Genomic DNA, 20,414 nt, shown 5'->3' with positions numbered 1-20,414 from the left:
TTAGGTTGGTTTCCAAGTTTCTCGTGAGAGGTGAGACGTGGTAGGAAGTGGAATTCAGCAGCGTGCAACGAGGATCCCCAGCAAGGGACCCACACGGGGCCGCCTTGTATGGCGAGACCCACCTTCTGCTGGGGCCAGCATGGGAAAGTCAAACCGTAAGCGAACGGGCGCTGGAAGGGCGGCTGTGGGGCGAAGGCCTCCTTTCTCCAGGCATGCCGCGGAATTCCGGTGGGGCTGCACTCCGAGTCCTCCCCGCCCCGCCGACCACCGCCCGGGGCCGTCCAACGCCGGGGCTTCCGCGGGTGCACCGCGCGGTCACGGAGGGAAACTCCCGCTCCTCTTGGAGAGAAAAAACAAACCCCAAACAAAACAAAACACGCTTCCTCGGCACGACAGTCGGGCGGCGGCCGGTGTTGGGGAGCTTGCCCGAGGTGCGGGGGAGCCCGCCTGAGGGAGAAGAGCTCCGGCCGCCCCGCAGGGAAGGCGGTGAGACGCCAGGCGCGGCTGCGGAGCGCTGCCGGGCTCCCGGCTGGCCGGCGGCCACACAAAGCGCCGCTCTTCCCTCCCTTTGTCTGCGTGGCTTTGTCTCCTCCGTTCTCCCCGGCCGCGCCGGTTCCCTTTTTGCCACCTGCGCGCCGTGGGAACGGCCGCTCGCCCAATCGCCAGCCGGCCCGGCGAGCCGCTCCGCCGAGCGCCGTTTCTCTCCCGGCGCCCGTACAGGTGCAAGGGGGGCGCGGGAAGCGCCGGGGCGGCCGGGCGCGCCCTGCAGCGCGCGGTACCCCTACGCCGCCTGTCCCGCCGCTGCCGCCTCCCCGCTCGGCAGCGCGCCGCGTGCGCGAGCGCCGCGCGCCCTCGCCCGGGACGCTTCCCACCCCCCCCCGCCCCCTCCTCCGCGCCCCGGGCGGGAGGGAGGGAGGGAGAGGGCGGCGCGCGCCGCCCCGCATGGAACGCAGAGCGCGTGGGGGTGGACGGAGGGGCGGGCGACAGAGAGAGAGAGAGAGAGAGAGAGAGAGAGAGACCGCGGGGGCGGGGCGGGAAGGCCGGCCGGGCGAGCGCGCGGGCAGCCCGGCGGGCGGGGCGAGGCGATAACCCTTGCGGAGCTGCCTGGGAGACCCCGGGTTTGGGGCTGCGCCAGCGCGCGCGGCGCCTCCTCCTCCTCTTCCCCCCCCATCCCCGCCCGCCCCCCCTCCCCCCCCCTCCGAGCTGAGTGGAAGGGGCTGGGGTTGGTGCCAGCAGCGGCGTGAGCGCTCGAGCGGCCGCCATTTTACGCCAGCTCCAGCACACTGTCCGGACACGCCGAGGGAGCGGAGAAGGGGGGCAGCTCCTCAGCACGCCGAGCCGCTAGCCGCGCCCTGAGCCCCTTCGCACGGCGTTTCACCCCGGCAGCGACAGGTCAGGCGCTGGGCACCGGCGGGAAGGGCCGGCGGGCTCGGGCTCGCCGCGGACTCCGACCGGCGGCAGCCGCCCGCGGAGCGGGGTGGGAGCCGGTCGGGGCAGGGCCGAGCCGAGCCGGGCGGCAGAGGAGGTTGAGGCGGCGGAGGGGAGCAGGCGGGCGGGGCGGGAGGAGCACGCTGGGGCCCTTGCAGCGCTGTCGGGCTAGGGCCCGGCTGCCAGGCGCTGCGTGATGGGTGGAGGAGCTGGCTGCCTTCGTGGCCGCTGCTGTCGGGCGGGGGGCGGCCGGGCTGGGCCGGTGCCCGCGCGCTAGGCCCGGCAGCTGGGCCGGCGCTGGGGAGGCGGCGGCGGTCGGGGGGACCAGGGCCGTCCCCGTCCGGGGCGCGTGGCTCTCGCCTCATTGTCCTGCCGGCTCCGCCGCTCCATTCATTGCCCGTCAGGGGCTGGGCAGGGCCGGGCCGCGCCGAGAGGAGCTGCGACCTCGATGCCTGGCGTGAACGTGGGGAAGGGGGTCGCTCGGGTCTCGCGTGCCCCCTGGTCACGCTGTGAGGCGGTGGGCAGCGGGTAGCCGCTTTTCCTGGCTGGGAGACCGGGCTGGCGGCGGGCCCCTGCATTGTTTCGGGGAGAAGTGTGGCTTGGGGGGGGGCGAGAGGGGGGAGGTGGCGGCGGGGCCGGGAGGCGCCGCGAGCTCCCGGCCGAATGGTGAAACCGGGCCCGGGGTGTTGCAACCGCTCGCCGGTGGGAATAGGGTGAGAGGTGGGAAATGGCTGGGGCATGGGGTGGGGGGGAGCCGCTCCTCCTGCGGGAGTGTGGCGAGGAAGGGGGGGGGAAGTCGGTCACTGGAGGAAGTTGTAGGACATCTGAACGCGCAGAGCACGTGTTTCCATCGGGCTCATGGCGGCTGCCGCTGCTGCCGCCGCCGCCGTGGGTGGGTGCGGACTGGGAAGAGCGCTTTGTTCCTCTTGCTTGCCTGGCCGACACGGGAGTGGAGGCGGGAAGGGATCCCGGCCGCGCCCGAGGCCTGGAGAAGGCGGCTCGCTCCGGGGGCAGCGAGTTTGCAGCGGGAGATGTAGGCAGCGGCGAGTGTCAGTGACGGTGTCGCGGTGGTAGCGGTGGCTGCTTGTGACAGGTTTTGCTCTTCCTCCTACCCCTGCCATTGGGTTCTTGCTCCATTTCTAACTTGTTCCGAGCTTCTTAGGGAGTGTGTTAGAGAGACAGAGAGAAGGAGGTGAGTCAGTGTCTGGCTGGGTTGTGTAAAACCTGCAGTGAAAGCTACCCCACCCCCGCTAGGCAGTGATGTTAGGACTCTCCTTTGTGTTAGTGCTTCTTTTGAGGAATTTTGTGCGTCTTCCAAAACAAAAAAAAAGTGACAGGGAAGTGGTCTACGATTTTTTTTTTTCCCATCAAGAATAGGGCAGTCTATTGCATGTCTTGTCACTTGAATTGCTGTACTTGAAGGTATTATTAGCTTAATTGTGATGCTTATTGCATTTGAACAGATATCTGGAAACATGGCTACTGAACATGTAAATGGGAATGGTACTGAAGAGCCCATGGATACCTCTGCTGCAGTTACCCATTCTGAGCATTTCCAGACATTGCTTGATGCTGGTTTACCACAGAAAGTTGCTGAAAAACTAGATGAAATTTACGTTGCAGGTAAGATGTAAAACTTGCAAAACCACACTTAGAATATTTTATTGGATTCTGCTGTCTTTGGGCTAAAATAGCAACTTTTTGTGGTTTCCAAAAGTATGGGAACTGCAGTCTTACCAAATTTGTGGATGTTTTAATTTGTTGTAGTATTTTTCAGAGAAAAGTCTTAGGCCAGGCTACTTGGGCTTGAGGGGTGGGAAGGAGGTAAAATATGTAGGTGACCATAGCAGCAGCTGGAGTAGGTAACAGATGATATTTAGGAGGAGTAGATGATGTGGTCTTTGTGCATTTTTTACAGTAGTTGTAGGTAACTGTAAGTAACTGAAGCCTTGGTATTCATCTTCTCATGTAATACTTCGTGACAGCATTTCAGCTCACGGATGCAAAGGTTATTGTAGTGGTTCTCTCAGACATGGTAATAGCTTGCATTTTTTAGGCTTGATTTTTTGGATTGTGGTGGTGACTTTTAGTGCTGCAGTTTATTTGGCTTTATAGTCTTCTCAGAGTGTACCAAGGTACCATTTCTACTCAAGGTAAGTCAGATTTTGATAGGTCCTTCTGAATTCAGCTTCAGGATATTGAGAGTAAACTTGGCCTGTGTATCATGTGGGTTTAACAGAAGTCGAACGAGTACGTAAATGCAGTAACTGTTGTTCTGAATCTTAACGTTTTCGGCACTTTTTGATAAAGAAAAAGGTTAAGTACAGTTAAACATTTACTTTTAAGAGGACTAAATGATTTCTTAGGTATAGTAACTTACGTTAATCGGTGATTGATTTAGGGGTCACTGAAATGCATTGAATGTGCTAAATGTAGTTAAACAAAGATTGCTGCCCAAATATAATTAGTAATTTTTTTATTTTCTCTAGGGCTAGTTGCACATAGTGATCTAGATGAAAGAGCTATTGAAGCTTTAAAGGAATTTAATGAAGAAGGTGCATTGGCAGTGCTTCAGCAATTTAAAGACAGTGATCTTTCACATGTTCAGGTAATGTTAAGCAATTTAGAATGTAATTGTTGGGGGATAAACTGCTAGTTGACTGGCAAGAGGTTTTCAGCGATGCATATGTGATACATAAAATGAGCACTATGTTAGTTCAAGGTAAAATTAGATTGTGGCTTGTCATGTTTTCAGAACTGAAGCTTAATGTATCTTTTGCAGAACAAAAGTGCCTTTTTATGTGGAGTCATGAAGACATACAGGCAGAGAGAAAAACAGGGGACCAAGGTGGCAGATTCTAGCAAAGGACCAGATGAGGCAAAAATTAAGGTATGTGCCTAAAAGATAAAAGTTTTATGTGGTCTATCTGTGGTTTTTCAAAGCTATTGTGACAGATTCCTTGATCCTATTGGAACCGTGCTTTTCTTAAAAAAGGCTATTTTAGCTTATTTGTCATGATTTGAAAGCTGTCACTTGCATTTTTATCTTACACTTCGTCTTCTTCAAGAGGAAACTTAATATACTGTTAATTATTGGAACTGAATGTTTATGAAAGTTAAAAAGCATTGACAGATTGCTTTATGTCTAGTTGAGACAGTTCTACTGTTTCACAGTTAAAAGTTTTCAGAAACAGATCAGTGTAGATCTTTGAGTTCAGAATGCATAACTTCAGCTACTGGTGGTTGGGCTTTGTTTCTTTTTGTTCTGTGTTTGTTGTTTTTTTTTTTGTTTTAAATTAATTTCAGATATAAAGCAACTCCGCAGTAGGGAGGTGATACCATGTGTCTGAAAAGACAGATTGTAATGGATTTAGCCCACTTCTTATGACATAATCACTGTACCCCAAACTGTCTTAGTAATGCACATGTTATTTCTCGGACTGAATCTTCTGCTAGCAAGAGACTGCTGTCTCAAGAGTTAGGCATACTATGATTAAAGTTCAGTGATGAGCAACTTTACTAAAGTTTAAGGAAAGGAAAGCTATCTAAGTATGCTCAGTTGATGTAAAAAGCGAGAGAATCTTTCATCTTGAATTTTTCATGTGTAAACTGCAAAATGAATGTGTTATATATTACAAATAACTATGTAGTTTGCAAAACTAGAAAATCTTTTTTCTTCTCATTTTGAGGCTAGGATGCCATTAATTATAAATTAAAAGAAAAATAGTACAGTTTTTGTCACTACCACATAAAATAACAATGATATGAAGACTTGGTTAACTAACTTAAAAGTGGCATGGCTTTTGCTGCTGGTGGTTATAGCATTTGCAGTATTCCAGTTGTGAAATTACTAACTCATGATTATAATTACATTTGTTTAATATGCTGTTTCTTTGTGTGTAGAGTTGATTTGTCTTTGTGCAAAATTGTTAAGAAAGACTAATTTCAGAGGAGTTTTTCATTATGTATTTGCGTGTTGAATTTCATCTAACATTTTAAATTGATAGTATATCTGCAACTGTATGCAGTGATTCTAGTGATTCATTTGTGCTGGGATGCTGTATGTGCCCACAGGGAATTTGAGGGGGTGTGGAGGGAGAGTAGGAGAGAGGAAGTAGTACTACCACTTCAGTGGTGGGATACCTGAAGCAGTGAGTACAGTGTTCGAGGGGTGTAAGCATTTAAACATGTGTTTTTTAACTTCACACTTATGAGTAATCTCATTAAGTGAAGGGAACTCCTGTGCATAAATGTTTGCAGGATTAGGCATGCCAAAACAAGAAGTGGCTCAGACTAAGATCTTTCTAAATTAGAGGGAAGCTCGCTAGTCTATTACTGGGCTGCTACTTTTTTTTTTTTTTTTTGGTAGGAAAATAAAGGAATTGGGAAAAGTCTATGTGAATCTCTTAATTTTCTAGCAGTGTTTCTTTACTTGATAGTTCTAATAATTGTTTTGCAAGTTTGTTGTTGAAGTACTAGCAATAGGATTATTTGCCTGTGGGAGTTTCAAAGCAGTACAGCTTAAGAGGAATTGTAAGCATGTCTGTCTGTGAATGAAGTGCATCTAAACTAGCTCAATTTGTATATGATTTTAAAATTTTAAGTTTCTTGCTTGAAGGCACTCTTGGAAAGAACAGGCTACACTCTTGATGTGACTACTGGACAGAGAAAGTATGGTGGACCTCCTCCAGAGTCTGTATATTCAGGACAACAACCTTCTGTTGGTACAGAGGTAAGGAGAATGAGATGTTTATATAGATGTATTCTTATTGGAAGTATATTTTTTTTATAAACAACATTCTGTGTGTCTGTTGCAGATATTTGTGGGCAAGATTCCAAGAGACTTGTTTGAAGATGAACTTGTTCCATTATTTGAGAAAGCTGGCCCTATATGGGATCTCCGCTTAATGATGGATCCACTAACTGGTCTAAACAGAGGATATGCTTTTGTCACTTTTTGTACTAAAGAGGCAGCTCAGGAAGCTGTTAAACTGGTAAGTTTCCTTGGATTTTCTTTTTTCTTTTTTTTTCTTAAGAGCTTATAAGTATTGTCCTGATCCTAGTGCTGAAGATGAAACTGTCATTGTTAGATCATATCACAGATGTCTGCTAGGAGTTTTTAAATACTTCCACATTGTATATAAATTTTTACTGGCTGTATTAGGGACGGGGAAAAAAAAAAGCTGATGGACTATTGTTTGGTCCATTTAGATGAGCCTTTATCATTAACAAAAGTTGGATTAGCAATAGTGATTTCTGAGCTGTCTGCACCTGGATGAGTTTTTCAGAGAAGTGGTGTTTGTGTTGCTGTGGTACAAGGGAAGCATGGGTCAGGTTGTCTGAGATTTCTGATTTGCTTGTGCACCAGCAGGGGGCCCCGTGCTGGAAAAAATGCTTCTGAAGTCACAGAATTTCATAAGGTACTTCAGATGGGAAATAATCACTCTTGAGTGTCAGGGTCTGTTCTGTTTGTGGCAGCTGACTGGAAAAAGTCATAAACCTTGCCAGGTTAAAAAAACATTTCCTTTGCTTTACACAGAGGCTTGAAAAAGTTTGGTATAAGGAATAGGCTTCCTTTAATAAGCTTTCTAGGTTTTATATGTGAAGTATCCAATGCTAAAAAAGAGGAGGGAAAGAAACAGTGCCCTGATCCTCACACTGCTCCTTTGTTTTCCTAGTGAAGTTGAATTTGAATGTTTTGAGCTAGTTACTACTACATTGATATGGCCCAGATCACTGTGCAGATATGACCCTCAGCAGTGCTGAATATACTCATTCTGAGGCATACTGATACTGTATTAATATAGTAGGGTTAAAATCTGCTGTAATGAGGTACACCTTAAACCGTTAAGGTACCCTGTTGACATACTAGTAATCTAAGTCGGTTGTTGGAGACAAATCAAGGTGAAGATGGGAATGTGTTTTGAAAAAGTATAGAAATGTCTACAAAAGTAGAAGTACAAAAATATCTGGTATACGCTGTTTAGCTTTGTAAATTAGAACAGATGATTTTCCTGTGTGCAATCCAAATATACTGAGGATAACTGCATATACCTCTTTGTGCTGTCATTGTCAACCTAGCTATTTATATTGTGTGTGAACTCTTAAGAGTTATGCACATGACTTAGCAAAAGAGTGAATCAAATCATATACGTTCTCAGAGGCACTTAGTTAATGAAGAAGAAGGAATTTTCTTTACTGAGCTGGATTGTACATAAAGACAGCACACTCTAAAAAGTCGTTCAGGTTCTGTTTCAATAAAAGTAACATCAGATCCTAGCCTCAGTTTTCCACTGAGGGAAAGGAGGTACTTGATGTCCCTTTATATCTGATCTTTAATATGCAGGAAAAAGTGTTGTATTCTGATTTTCAGTTAAATAGCCAGTGACTGTAGTAGTTGAAAAATGTTGCAACTGATGGAGCAGTTTTTCAGCCTTCATACTAACCTCTATGAGGACAGGGTTAGTTTTAAATTGTGTTCTGTGGCATTTGACAGCTTTTGAATGGTTCCAGCCATAGTTGGCTGGTTAGTTTGGTGTGGTGCCTTCCAACCCAAACTATTCAATGATTCTGTAAGTTTCCCAAGTTGTCTAGGAGGGATTTGCAGGGGTACTAGCAAAATACGCATGTAGACCTCAGTTGAGAATCACTTGTATTAGTTACGCATGTGTGGGAGAGGCTGCTGAATGAGTGCTTAGAAGCACTGAATCCTTGGTTATAGTCATTTTAATATCCTAGTATTGGAACAAGTGATGTTCTTTTTGATACTACCTGTAATCTTCTGATGTGTATACAGCTTGTTTCCCAGCTTTCTGGGCTCCCTGGGATAGGGGTTCTTCTGTTATTTCCCATCTTCTTCCCAGAGGCTTTGTGTTTTTTCCATTCGGGAGTCTGTGAAGTATAGCAAAAATGAGAATAAAAATCTCTGCGTTGCCTGTAGGCTTCTGAGTAATAAGAGACAGCTCTGAGGTTTTGTCAATACCCAAACTGCAGCAAAGAATAAACTGAGCTGTCTTCAGGCTCTTGCAGTTGGTATAACATATTTTGCATACAATTCCTATTTGTGTGACTCCTGTATCAGCCACAGTCTTTATAGCAACTTGATGTAAAACTGAACTAAAATTTTTGAATAAACTTAATGTTGACTTACCCTATTCATTAACCAGAAGAAATCTTGTAATTTAAAAGATTGAAGCTTTGATTTTGTTTATGCATATGTATTTTCTAAGCTACTTAACACAGAAAATTCCCTAAATTGTGTTTGAAATACTTCTAGGGCTCTGCTTGAGACAATGGAGCTATGCTATGGCCCGACAGTGAGAAAACTTAGAGATACAAACAGTAGTTAATTTTGTCTAGTACTGGATCCAGTGGTTAACTCCTGCTGGTTAAGTAGAAATGGCATCTCAAATGTTCACACAAGCACTGACTATGCAAAGTCTGATTTTATTTTTTTCCCTGTTAACATGTTTGTGTTTATCTTCTGTTTTATACTGTTTGAGTTAAGAATTATAGTTCTACTTGTATTCTTTTGCACACACGTTCAATTCTCCTATTTCATAAGAAGTTAGATTTCAGTTTTTCAAAAGATTTCTGAGTGATTCAGGTTACTGTAGACATGTACAGGATAAATATTTGTCAGGTGAAGCTTGTCGAAAGCATACACCATATACTAATATAGTTTTCAGTATTTCTTACTAGAGCAAGTGTAAGCTTGATCAAAGTGCAGGTACAGGTTAGTTGTGCAGATATGCTGCTTAAGCGGTTTGCTAGCTATGCATAGTAGTACAACTGACCGTTTGCTGCTGGAAATAAAATAAAATCACTGGTGAAAGTTTAAGTGGATAAAATGACAAAACACACCTTATGCATACTTTGACCTGTTTGTGAATATGTTCTTAGAGAACCTAGCAAAATAAAAAAAATCTATTGTCTGTAGGGTAGTAACTTCTGTTACTGACTTTGAGCATTGATCCATTGGTGACAGGACGGGGAAACAGTATGCTAACGTAGCTAATTTGGTAACTTTACCCAGGTAATGGTTTAGGCCTTTTCATGTCTAATCTAAGTTTACAGATGGTATGCACACTATTTACCTAAAGCCCACCAACTTTATATTCAAGACCACCTAATTCAAGACTATTTTGACTGTGCTAGGAGAAATAGACAATAAAAAGTAGTAGTTAATGAACTGTAGTATGAAAAACCTGCTAGAAACGACCAATGTAGAATTGAAATGTGGTAGAATATTTTAATTTTTTTAATTTATGAAATAGTATTTTGTTGCCATGAGTTGTATGAGGGGCTCTCTTGGGATTAAATGTGTAGCCAAACTTTGCTCTTAGATCTTAACAGGAACAGTCAGATAATATCTTCTATTATCCATATAGAATAGAATATTTCAGTTGGAAGGGACCCGCAACGATCATTAGTCCAATTGCCTGACCACTTCAGGGCTGACCAAAAGTTAAAGCTGTACTATTAAGGACGTTGTCCAAATGCCTGTTAAAACACTGCCAGGCTTGGTGCGTTGGCCACCTCTCTAGGAAGCCTGTTCCACTGGGAAGCCTGTTCCACTGTTTGACTGCCTTCTTGGTTAAAAAAAAAAAAAACAAAAAAAACAAAAAAACAAACAAACAAACAAAACCAAAACTTCCTAATGTACTCTTCAGTTAATGAAGAATCAATTTCTGTCTTGTTTCCAGACTAATAAACTATCAACTTTTTAAAGGTGTTTAAAGGTTTTATTTTTTGAGCTAGTGTAATCTATCTTAATTAATGTGTATGTTTGTTTATTAGTGATCATAATAATAAATATATACAGTCTTCCTATACAGCTGTTTCCTACTTTAAAATCATCTATGTTCTGGATACGGAGGTAGAAGCCTTTTACTGTATCCTGCTATGTTTTGAGGCATAATTAGTGGGGAAGATGCCACTCCAGATCCTTTTCACTTGTACAGTTCTCCTTTTTCTCTCACTTTTGTTGCAGTTGGCTAGCTTTGGAAATTTTCAGTGATGTAGGTTTTGTTTGTACACGATAAATAAATAAATAGACATATTCACCTTGATTTTAGTGTATAAAGCAAGAAGGGGGTGTGGGAGAGTTTGCTCGTGCAGGAAGGTTTACCACCAAACACAAAATAACTTGTAGAATAAATACTAGATTAAATTTTAAAAAGCTATCCTGGTGCTTGTCAATAAGATGTTGACCACAAAATACATTTTCCTAGCTAAAGAACTGTCTGTTGCAGGGCTTCCAGGTGGAAAGGGGTTGATGTACCACCCGTTGACCTCCCTGCTGCTTATTTGGATGATGCATGTCTGTGTCTGCATCTCAATGAAAGGCATTTTTTGTCAACAGATGTCTACAGTAATACTTTTTTTTTCTTAAACTACTGACTTGTTCAGGGTGTCTTCTAAACAATCTGTTGTGGGAGAAGCATTTGAACAGAAATCTTAGGATTTAAGTCAGTAGAAGGTTGTTCTTCCTGTTTACCGTTTTTGCATGTGTAATCTATGTGCTTTGGAAGGAGTTTGCCAATTACTCTTGCACATTTTGTGGGGAAGACCTGATCATGACTCTCTTTTGTTAACTACAGAACTTTAGAAGGGAATCTGATTTTAATTGTAACTCTTGTATTATACACAAATCAAGAATTCTCAGATACAATATATGGAGAAACTTGCATTTTTTTCTGCACTGTTGTGGAGGGATAAGCCTTGGTGACTTGGACATAAGATTTACCTTTCATGGTTCTACATTAAAAAGTCTCTAGGGAAACATGTATTAGGAAAGAGGCTTGAACAAGAAGGGAGAAATAATTATTGGCTGAAATTGTGCAGTTATCTTGGAGAACATGGGTATGCTTCAGAACAGTTCAATACGCATCTCAAGAATGCGTTAAACGCCAAAAAATTTATTACGTTACTCAGTGCTTTGTTTGCAAAAGTAAAATACTTGGTATGCTGCTGTTGGAGGGGAGTGAAAATTATCTGTAACTGATGATTGTCCACTTATTTTTCTTTCAGTACAACAACCATGAAATTCGTTCTGGAAAACACATTGGTGTATGCATCTCTGTTGCCAATAATAGGCTTTTTGTTGGCTCTATTCCTAAGAGTAAAACCAAGGAGCAAATTGTTGAAGAATTTAGTAAAGTAACAGGTAAGTCAATAACTGTGTTTTGTAGAGCTGGAAAGATGTAAATTATGATCAGTGATGAATTCTCTTCATCATCTTTTGGATTATGATTGAATGGTGATGGATCCAAATGGAGACCACTCAGCATTTCTCCTGACTTTTAGGGTTTGTGTTGTGGTGGTTTGTTGTTTTTTTGTTTGTTTGTTTGTGGGTTTTTTTTTCTTTTAAACTGTTGTTGTACTGAGGCCTGAAATATTTGTGATTAGACTAGACATGTGGTTCCAAGTTTTACCTAGACAGTAAGTGTGTAATGTTTTAAAAAGCCATTCAAAGAAATAGATGGTTTAATTATTTCAATACTAATTGATGTTTTAAAACTTTCTAAGTCAAAACTGAAGCAGATTGAAGAACGTAACTAGTTCTGTGCTTCAGAATTCTTAGTGATTTGATAAGGCTCTCTTTTTGATAATGGTATATAAACTGGCAAAGATAACAGTTTATTACTTTCTTTGTTTCACTGAATTATATACTTCAGGTTCCTAGAAGTAATACTGAAACTTTTTAGATGTCTTGAAGTCATGCAGGTTTGATCTCTTGTTGTTTACACATCCATGGAAAAAACACATGCTGATAGGTGGTGTGATTTAGGGGTTTGAGAGGAGAACTGGCAAAGCACAACTGCTGGCTACCCTTATCTCTTCCCCATCTAGTTAGAGGAAAGGTACTCTTCCATAGATGCTAAGCTTTCATCACTAAATATAAATGGAACCCAAGTTGAGATAGTCTAATGTCTCTTTGAAAATGTTGATCTTGAAGGTAGGGAAACTTTATTATGTATGTGGTCTCAAAAGTCTGGTGTGTTCTGGCTCTTTTGGAACCACTTGTCAGATGCATACTTACTGAAAAGATAGTCCCCACTTTATAATGCAAACTAATGGATTGAAGCCATAACAAATAAATATTTTGCTTAATTTCAGAGGGTCTTACAGATGTCATATTGTATCATCAACCTGATGACAAGAAAAAGAACCGAGGTTTCTGTTTCCTTGAATATGAAGATCACAAAACAGCTGCTCAGGCCAGACGTAGGTTAATGAGTGGCAAAGTGAAAGTCTGGGGAAATGTTGTTACAGTTGAGTGGGCTGATCCTATAGAAGACCCAGATCCTGAAGTCATGGCAAAGGTAATAAAGCTATAAAAGAACAATTGTATGTTTAAAGCACCTTGTTCTAAAGTAAGTACTTCCTAACATTAGCCTAAGTTTAAATAGCATCTTTCAGCCTTCTTGACAGAGGTGTTGTAAGTGAGATGATAAAAATATGAATACACTCTAGAATTGAAGTGAATTTAAAAGCTCTATTGACTGATGTTATTTTGTGCTCCCAAGGCTGAATGTTGAACATAATTCTTGCCAAAATGACACATAGGGTGATGTACTTAATTTCTCATCTGGAAGTTGTGGTAATGGTGACTCCAAAAGTTAAAGTAGTTTTGTAGCTTAATATTTTGGAGGGACGGAAATCTAGATGGGACCACAGAACAAGCCTTAATTCTTTTTGACCCTGCAACTTTTTTTGTAACTTCAGAATTGAAACATGTCAGATGCACAAATGTATTTTCAAAGTTGTCTTTAGCAGTTACTTCTGAGAAGTTTTGCAGTTGCTTTGTATTTGGAACTCTGTGTCTTTAATTTAGAAGGAGTTAATTCCTTAAAATACTAAGACTAGTAGTGTTTTGGACTTTAAATATTTCAGTGAAACTGAAATCTGGACTGTTAACATTTTGAAGTATGTTGTAGCAGTTGTTTTCTATATGTATGTGGTATTTTGCCAGAAATGAATTACTTGAAACTTTTTCCCATCAGATAGTGCCCAGCCCTGTCTTTTTCAGTTTTGTTGTGTAGCTGAGTTGTTTAATGGAAACTCCTAGCTAGCCCATATCCTTACTTCTTTCTCTTTGCTTGCTTTTCGTCTGTGCTTTTACTCTCATCTGAGACACGTCACTTGCTGGAGTCCTACTTTGATGGACCTAGTAAGATAGCTTGGCTGGGATCTCCTCTTTGGTGAGCCATAAGGGAAAAGGGTTGGGGTGGGGGCTTGTTTTAGGGAAAAGCTGCTTTTGTAATATAGGTATTACAGAGGCTTTTGGGCTACCCTGTCTGCAGACTTTATTTTTCTTGCCTGGCATCGTAGACTATGAGCAGTGGGGAAGAGTCTTGCAGGTAAAATTTGTTGAAGGTGTCACTTCCTAAATACAGTGGCCTGTCTTATCTGTTCAGCTTCTTGGCTCAAAAGAGAAGAGAACTAATCCAGCAAACTGTTAAAACAAATGAGCAGGAACTTCTGTGGAGCAGGAAGTGATAGGGGACATAATCAGGTATCTTTCCTAAGTAAGTTTACAAATGTGGGGAGTGAAAGGGTAAATAAATTAAAGCTTGATAGTGGTTTTTCCTATTTAATATATACTTAAAAATGTAATAATACCTTGTATTGTTTTGTATTTGAAATGGAACATGAAAAAGGAAGAAACATAAATATGGAAAATATGCAGAAAATCAACTTGTATACTTCTAGTGCCATATGCTGAAGATAGGGCATGGAGTTTGGGTTGAAGACTTATGGAAAAGTGAGACTTGCTGAATGAGAGTACTGAGAAAGGAGAGAACATCTAGCTTGTGTCTGAAGGCAGAAGTTGAGACAAGCTGAGACAAGTGTCTGACTTTTCTCGCTAATTGTGTCCCTTAGTTTATTCTTGCAACAAGGGAAGTCTCTACTTCAGTCTTTCTCCAAATGTACAGTAAGTGGGCAAGAAACTTTGACCTCATCTGGTGTTTCTGGAAGTGTTAGGTTTACTTTTTGTAAATTTACTTTCTGTAAAAAAAAAAGAAAACCCAGTAATTAAAAAACCCCCAACTTTCTGTATTGTTGGCTTTCTCCTAAGAGAAAGAAGTATTTAGAACAACGCTGTTCACCTTCTGACTACAAAGGTGAACTTGTCTTCCACATAGTTTGCTCTTATGGACTTGCTTTTCTAGCAGTCTTTCTCCAAAGAGAGAGAGCACCTGAGCTCCCACTGCATTCAGTAATCTCCCAGATGTGAACTGCAGGTTGTTTGTCATTGCTGTGGAGTACTGTCAGTCAGGAGGAAAGGGAGAGTTGTTGACTCCTGTCATCGTACATATTCCTGTGTTAGAAGGCTCTGGAGGAAACAGCGCGAGTAGGAGTAGATTGCTCAGAATAATTGTCTAATCCAGCAGTTTCCCTCTCAAGACTGCTAGAAAAGCAAGTCCATCAGAGCAAGTTATGGGGAAGACTAATTCACCTGTGTAGCCAGAAGGTAAACAGTGGTGTTCTAAATAGCTCGCAGAAGCAGAGTGTCATTTCATCAGTACATGGACACCTACTAATTTAAATTTATGAAATATTTACTCAGTCTTTTTTCTTTTCTCCTCCAGACTTTTGCTTATATGTTGTGGAGAGTACTGTATGGATGCATGCTTAAAATTTACATGAGCTGTTACCTTAAATACAAAGTACCTTGAGCATGATCAAGTAGAAAGCTTGATTCTGAAGCTAGACATACGTGCTGCAGGAGATTAGTGCTTGTACTGACAGATCAGGGTATAATTGGTTAAGTAATTGATTTCTGGTCCAAAGTGAACTTTTTTCCAACTTCCGGTAGCTGTGTTGATAGCTTGATTTCTCCTAAGTGTTATTTTGATGCGTCTTATAGCTGTAGTGTAGATAAATTTCTTAATGTTTTACATGATTTCTGTAGCATGGCTGAGGCTACAGAGGACATTCTTGAGTGGCAGGTTAAGCAGCTAAATAAGTCTTATCCTTGTGGCTGCCTGGTAGATTACAGGGCAGGAGACAGGGCTAGTAACTCTTGGAGGTTGTGGTAAAGAAGTCAAGTGTTTGTGCCGTAGGTCAGAGGAGGAGAAGGAGGAGAAGGAGCAGATTTGCAGAAGTTTTGGGGGTAGTCTAATCTTAAAGCAGTTTTAAAAGTGAGTTCTGCCTTCGTGACAAAAGGCTGCTGGTGGGTATATTGCTTGCTAAGTGTGTATGGATCCTTGGTGTTATAATCTATGAACCTTAACGAAGAGGACTTTTTTTTTTTCCCCTCTTCCCTCTGTACATAGCTTAAATGAAGTAAAAATGGGTTAATCTTCTCTCAACCTGTACTTTAACCTGTCTCCTAGCTTTGACATCTTCTTTGACTGGTTCAACTATGCTTTTAATCTGTAATAGGACCAAAAATGTTAAAAAATTTAAGCTGTTAGAGGTTAATGGATTTATCTACACTGGGAAAAATTAAATTAGTTGCCTTTTACTTCTTCAAAAAAGTGTTATGTTAGTGCATCTTGTAACAAAAAAAAATATTATTTATTTGAGGTTTTTAATCATAGCTGACACTATCAGTCATTGTGGATTTACTAATGAGGTCTACTTAGGGTTTCTCATGCGATTCATCACTTCCTAAAGTACAAGAATAAGGAACATTTGTTTGAAAGTTACCAGGTTTTAAAACAATTTATTACATCGTAAAGCTTCATATAATTCATTTTCATGAAAGAAGGTTGCAATTAGGACACTTTACTAAAAATTAATGTTGCACATGGGTTACAAGAAATAAAGGTTACTTTTACCATGAAGGCATGTAGGAAAAGCTTAACAGAGGGTAGGAAGCAGCTTTCACTGTGGAACTGGCTGTGACTTGTAATCTCCTGAGAATCATCAAGAGTCACTATTGCCAAAGACTAGAGTTGATATGCTGGGTCACATTTACGATCTGTTGTATCCCTTCTTCCAAACTGTGCATCCCATCCTAGTTCAGTTAGTGAGCCAGACAAAGATCCTGTTTATTTGTAACTTAATTACATAGTAATTCTTATTAAAACGGTGTTTGGGTTTATTGAGTTCCTGTGTGTGGTGGGAGTAGAGATTATAACTCTGCTTCAAAAATCAAAGTATGCTTTCTTTGGTCCTGTCACACTCCGTGTTATTTGTGTTGACCTTCAGAGTTAGGAGCAGAAAGGCAGTGCTGCCATGTACAATGTTCACTTGACATCATCTAGAAACCACTAGTAGCAGAGGGGATGTGAACAGAAGTTGCAGGTCTGTGCAGCTGCATTGTAGAAAGGTGAGAATGAGCATTCTTTGGCAGTAAGAAGTGACTAGATTGTCAGGGCATGGTGGCAGTCTGTGGAAGGGACTCTCCCCGGCAAGTCCAAAGAGGCTTGTAAATTGTGAGAACTCATGGATGACACCATGCAGACATGTTGATGATCTACAGTCATTTAATGCAGCAACAGCGTGGACACAAGGACCAGTCTTTGCATACCGAACGGATCACTAACAAATGTGATTCCTGGTGTCCGGTGTACGTTGTCTGCTATGTTAATTAAAAGCCTAGTTTAAGCCTTTGTCAGACTGCTCTGTATTTCTGTTTATCATAAGCCGTTGGTGGTTGATGAAGCTTTTTATATTGATGATTCAGTCAGTGTCAGGCAGTTAACAGGGTGTATCTCAGTAGTTGAAAGATAACCAGCCTCTCTGACCTTACAAGCTGCATAGCAGTCTTTGTGTAGCTTAAGAGCCATATTGCATGCTTTAGAGAGCTAGGGGAGGGAGTAGAGTTTCAGAGTTCTTTGGAGGTGGCTGTTTCTCAAGGGAAGGACGCAGTTTGATTTGTGAGAAAGTCCAAGGGTGACTTGGCAGTGTCAGCCTTAGTACCCCCTTCAGTCTGCATGTTCTCTTTTAGCTGTGGATTCAGGTCACTGAGTGTTCCTCAGGCAAGCACAGTCCTGATGCTAGGTATTTGGTGTAGCTATAGCATGGGAGCCACAAGTTAAGCAGCTTGAGAGCTGCAGGCCTGTCACCTCTGACCTAGATATTACAGTGATGACTGTTCTGCAAATACCTGAGCAAAAACCTGTCTAAACAATGAAATGTTTTGATAAATTACTTTGTGTGTAACCAATCCTGGTTGACTGCTTTCGAGTTTGAAAGTGTTCTGAGTTGAAAATTACTGCTGCTAAGATTCTTTTAAACATTAACACAATTTGGGTTGACTTTTAGGATACTAATACTTATGTAATCATGTTTGAAAACAGATTTAATATTCCTATCAGTCAGGGGATTTTGGCGCTAACTCATGCTGTATTAATATATGAACATACATATTCATGTATATGTGTATAAAATGCTGTATATACAATGTAATGATGTTTTCAGTACTGCCAATAGTAATGACTTGCAAAACTAAATTTTGTGTTTTGGAATTAAATGATACTTCTAAGTCGTCCCCTCTCTCTCTCTCTCTCTTTTTTTTTAGGTAAAAGTTTTGTTTGTACGCAATCTTGCCAATACTGTAACAGAGGAGATACTAGAAAAGGCTTTCAGTCAATTTGGAAAGTTAGAGCGAGTGAAGAAGCTAAAAGACTATGCTTTCATTCATTTTGATGAACGGGATGGTGCTGTAAAGGTAAGTGAAGAGGACTGTAACTGTATGTATAAGTAGTGACTAAATGTATCACTTAGAAGCTGTATACTTCTTTTAACTTGAGAAAAAGCTCTCTCTGGAGAAATGCTAACACATTGTCACTGATAACTTTGTCCTCTCTGAGTGTCTCCTAGGAAGATGCAGTTACTAGCTTGAAAAGTGGATCTTAGATGCACCTATCCTAAGTAATTCTGCTGATGAGTATCTAAGGTTATAATCTGAAGCTGAAGTGCTAGAAGTCCAATGACTCTTCTCACCAAATTATTGGTAGAATCTGAAGAGTTTCTCTAGATCAGATGATAAGAACTTAGGTAATATTTTTTATTTTTCAGGAACAGAACTGCTTCCTTTTTATAGTGTGGAGTAGGCACCTTTTCTTTTTTTGAGAGGTACTGGAGGATTGAGTAACTGTCATTCCTGGATTTTGTTGTCCTGGCTATTTCTTATATTCTGTGGGAGGATGCAGGATACAAGGGAATTAAGTTTTTCTTACTTGTACAGATACCTTAAAGCAGATGCTTAGGAAGATGATGGAAAGAGTCTTTTTCATAGGATAGGTATTCAATCAAGGCTTAGCTATGTAGTATCCCTAAAAATGGTAGAATCTTTAGGATTCCTCTGCTTGAATTAAATTTGTACCAATTACTGTGACCCATGAGAGTTGTACGTGTGTGGGTGGTGGTGGTGTGGGTTGTTTTGGTTTTGGGTTTTGTGGTGATTTCTTTCAGGGATTTTTTTTGGGGTCAGAATGAAACTGTTAAATTCTGATTTTCTGGCTTCTGGTTTAAAAATAGTTACATTTATTACAAGTAAAGTAAAGGAATAAAAACATACTGATCTCTAGCTTTAGTAACGTTTGCATGTGTGCTGACATTAGAAGTTTATTCCCTTATTGCAAAATCTGTACTTTCAGAGAGCAGGTCAGTCACTTCAGTAATTGGAACAGCTTACAAAGATTGAAGCCTATTTTACAGTTTTGAGTGGAAGATTTCTAAACTGATACATGCAATCCTGAGTTTGAGAGCCAAGTTAAGAGGAAATGCGTAAACTCTGGAACCCATGATACTATGCTGTCTGGTTATTTAAAATTTTTTTTTTGCTTTATATTGTTATTCTAGCTCTGGATAACAAATTAAAAAATGCATACTCTAAAAGATAGAATAAAATTAATCACTTCAGTTATGCTTAGAAGTATATTTAAAGTCTGGTTAATTCCTTCAGGCAATGGAAGAAATGAATGGCAAAGATTTAGAGGGAGAAAACATTGAAATTGTTTTTGCTAAGCCACCAGATCAAAAAAGGAAAGAACGGAAAGCTCAGAGACAAGCGGCTAAAAATCAGATGTAAGTGTAAATGCATGCACGTACATTGTATTACTTCTCACAGATGTGTACACTCCTACAGAATTAGAACTTCTGGGTATTTTAGTAGGTGTATACTATAGTGTATACAGGTTTTCTGGCTTCTCTGAAAATGTTCTATTCATTTAAGTTGTTTGCATTTTACTTAAGATCTAGTAGTGGTGTTGGTGAGAATTCAAGTACTGTTTTGCTCTGTATGAGAGCACCAGAGGAGATGTTTGAAGGTCGTGAAATGTACAGGTCTCACTTTTTATTCTAAACTTCCATGTTCTTCTGGACAGATGTCGCATGGATGATCTTAGCAATATGTGCTCCTCCCAGCAGGCTTAGCAGTACTGATACAGCCTGCCCTGTTCAGTAAAGTTACCCACTGAAAGGAGGATCCTGATAGTCGTCTTTTTTTTTTTTTTTCTCCCCACTTCCAGAAGGTAGATCTATTCATGAAGCTTACAGATTCATACTAATAGGTATCTTGCACTAATAAATGCTGAACAGGGTGGGGGAGATGGGGTGGGGAGTGGCATTTTTTGCTGGTATGTTCTACTTAATGTTCTCATGTATTTTTCTTCTTGTGTATCTTGTAGCTTTCCTAATCATCTTCCCTCCCCCACCTTATTTCTAAAAATAACTTCTGCTAGTGCTTCTGTGCAGCATCCAAGAAGACAGAATAGTGAGGTTACCAGATTAATACAGATCTCCAGATGGTGACCTACTGTACACATGGAATTGGTTAAGTTTGTCCTGCTTATAGTTCTTGTAACTTTCTTGGCCCTTTTCTTCTTCTTCCTTGGGCATCTGGTGTTACTGCAAGAAGTGGATTTCTTTTTTCTTTTGCTTCTCTTCTATGCCAGACAGGCCTTTTCTGTTCTGCTTAAATCTTGTGGTGATACAACTTTGATTTCTTTCTGTACCTTCTATATCTTGGCAACACCACCATAAATACCTGTTTAATTAAAATACAAAATACTGCTGAAAGT

At 41.6% G+C, this 20,414-nt stretch overlaps 1 protein-coding gene across 12 annotated transcripts in view; it reads left to right on the top strand.

Annotated features, from left to right (window-relative positions):
- Positions 1-1,201: 1,201 nt before the first annotated feature.
- SYNCRIP (synaptotagmin binding cytoplasmic RNA interacting protein) overlaps positions 1,202-20,414 on the top strand; it is a 36,657-nt gene continuing 17,444 nt past the window's right edge. For 8 of the 12 annotated variants that reach the window (XR_015258317.1, XR_015258319.1, XR_015258316.1 and 5 more), the window contains exons 1-10: positions 1,202-1,392; positions 2,892-3,051; positions 3,918-4,036; positions 4,211-4,318; positions 6,047-6,160; positions 6,246-6,422; positions 11,461-11,596; positions 12,550-12,755; positions 17,909-18,058; positions 19,298-19,419. Coding sequence is in view for 5 of the 12 variants with exons in the window: in XM_086745959.1 (XP_086602085.1) it covers positions 2,904-3,051; positions 3,918-4,036; positions 4,211-4,318; positions 6,047-6,160; positions 6,246-6,422; positions 11,461-11,596; positions 12,550-12,755; positions 17,909-18,058; positions 19,298-19,419 (1,280 nt within the window). In the remaining 7 variants the exon portion in view is untranslated. The remainder of the gene's footprint in view (positions 1,393-2,891; positions 3,052-3,917; positions 4,037-4,210; positions 4,319-6,046; positions 6,161-6,245; positions 6,423-11,460; positions 11,597-12,549; positions 12,756-17,908; positions 18,059-19,297; positions 19,420-20,414) is intronic. The other 4 variants (XR_015258321.1, XR_015258320.1, XM_086745961.1 and 1 more) reach the window with 1 other exon arrangement.

The sequence above is a fragment of the Chlamydotis macqueenii genome, chromosome 3 (genome assembly GCF_036417535.1).
Source record: "Chlamydotis macqueenii isolate bChlMac1 chromosome 3, bChlMac1.mat, whole genome shotgun sequence".
Lineage (NCBI taxonomy): Eukaryota > Metazoa > Chordata > Aves > Otidiformes > Otididae > Chlamydotis > Chlamydotis macqueenii.
The sequence above is the reverse complement of the archived record's forward strand: the minus strand, read 5'-3'. Positions and strand labels throughout refer to the sequence as shown.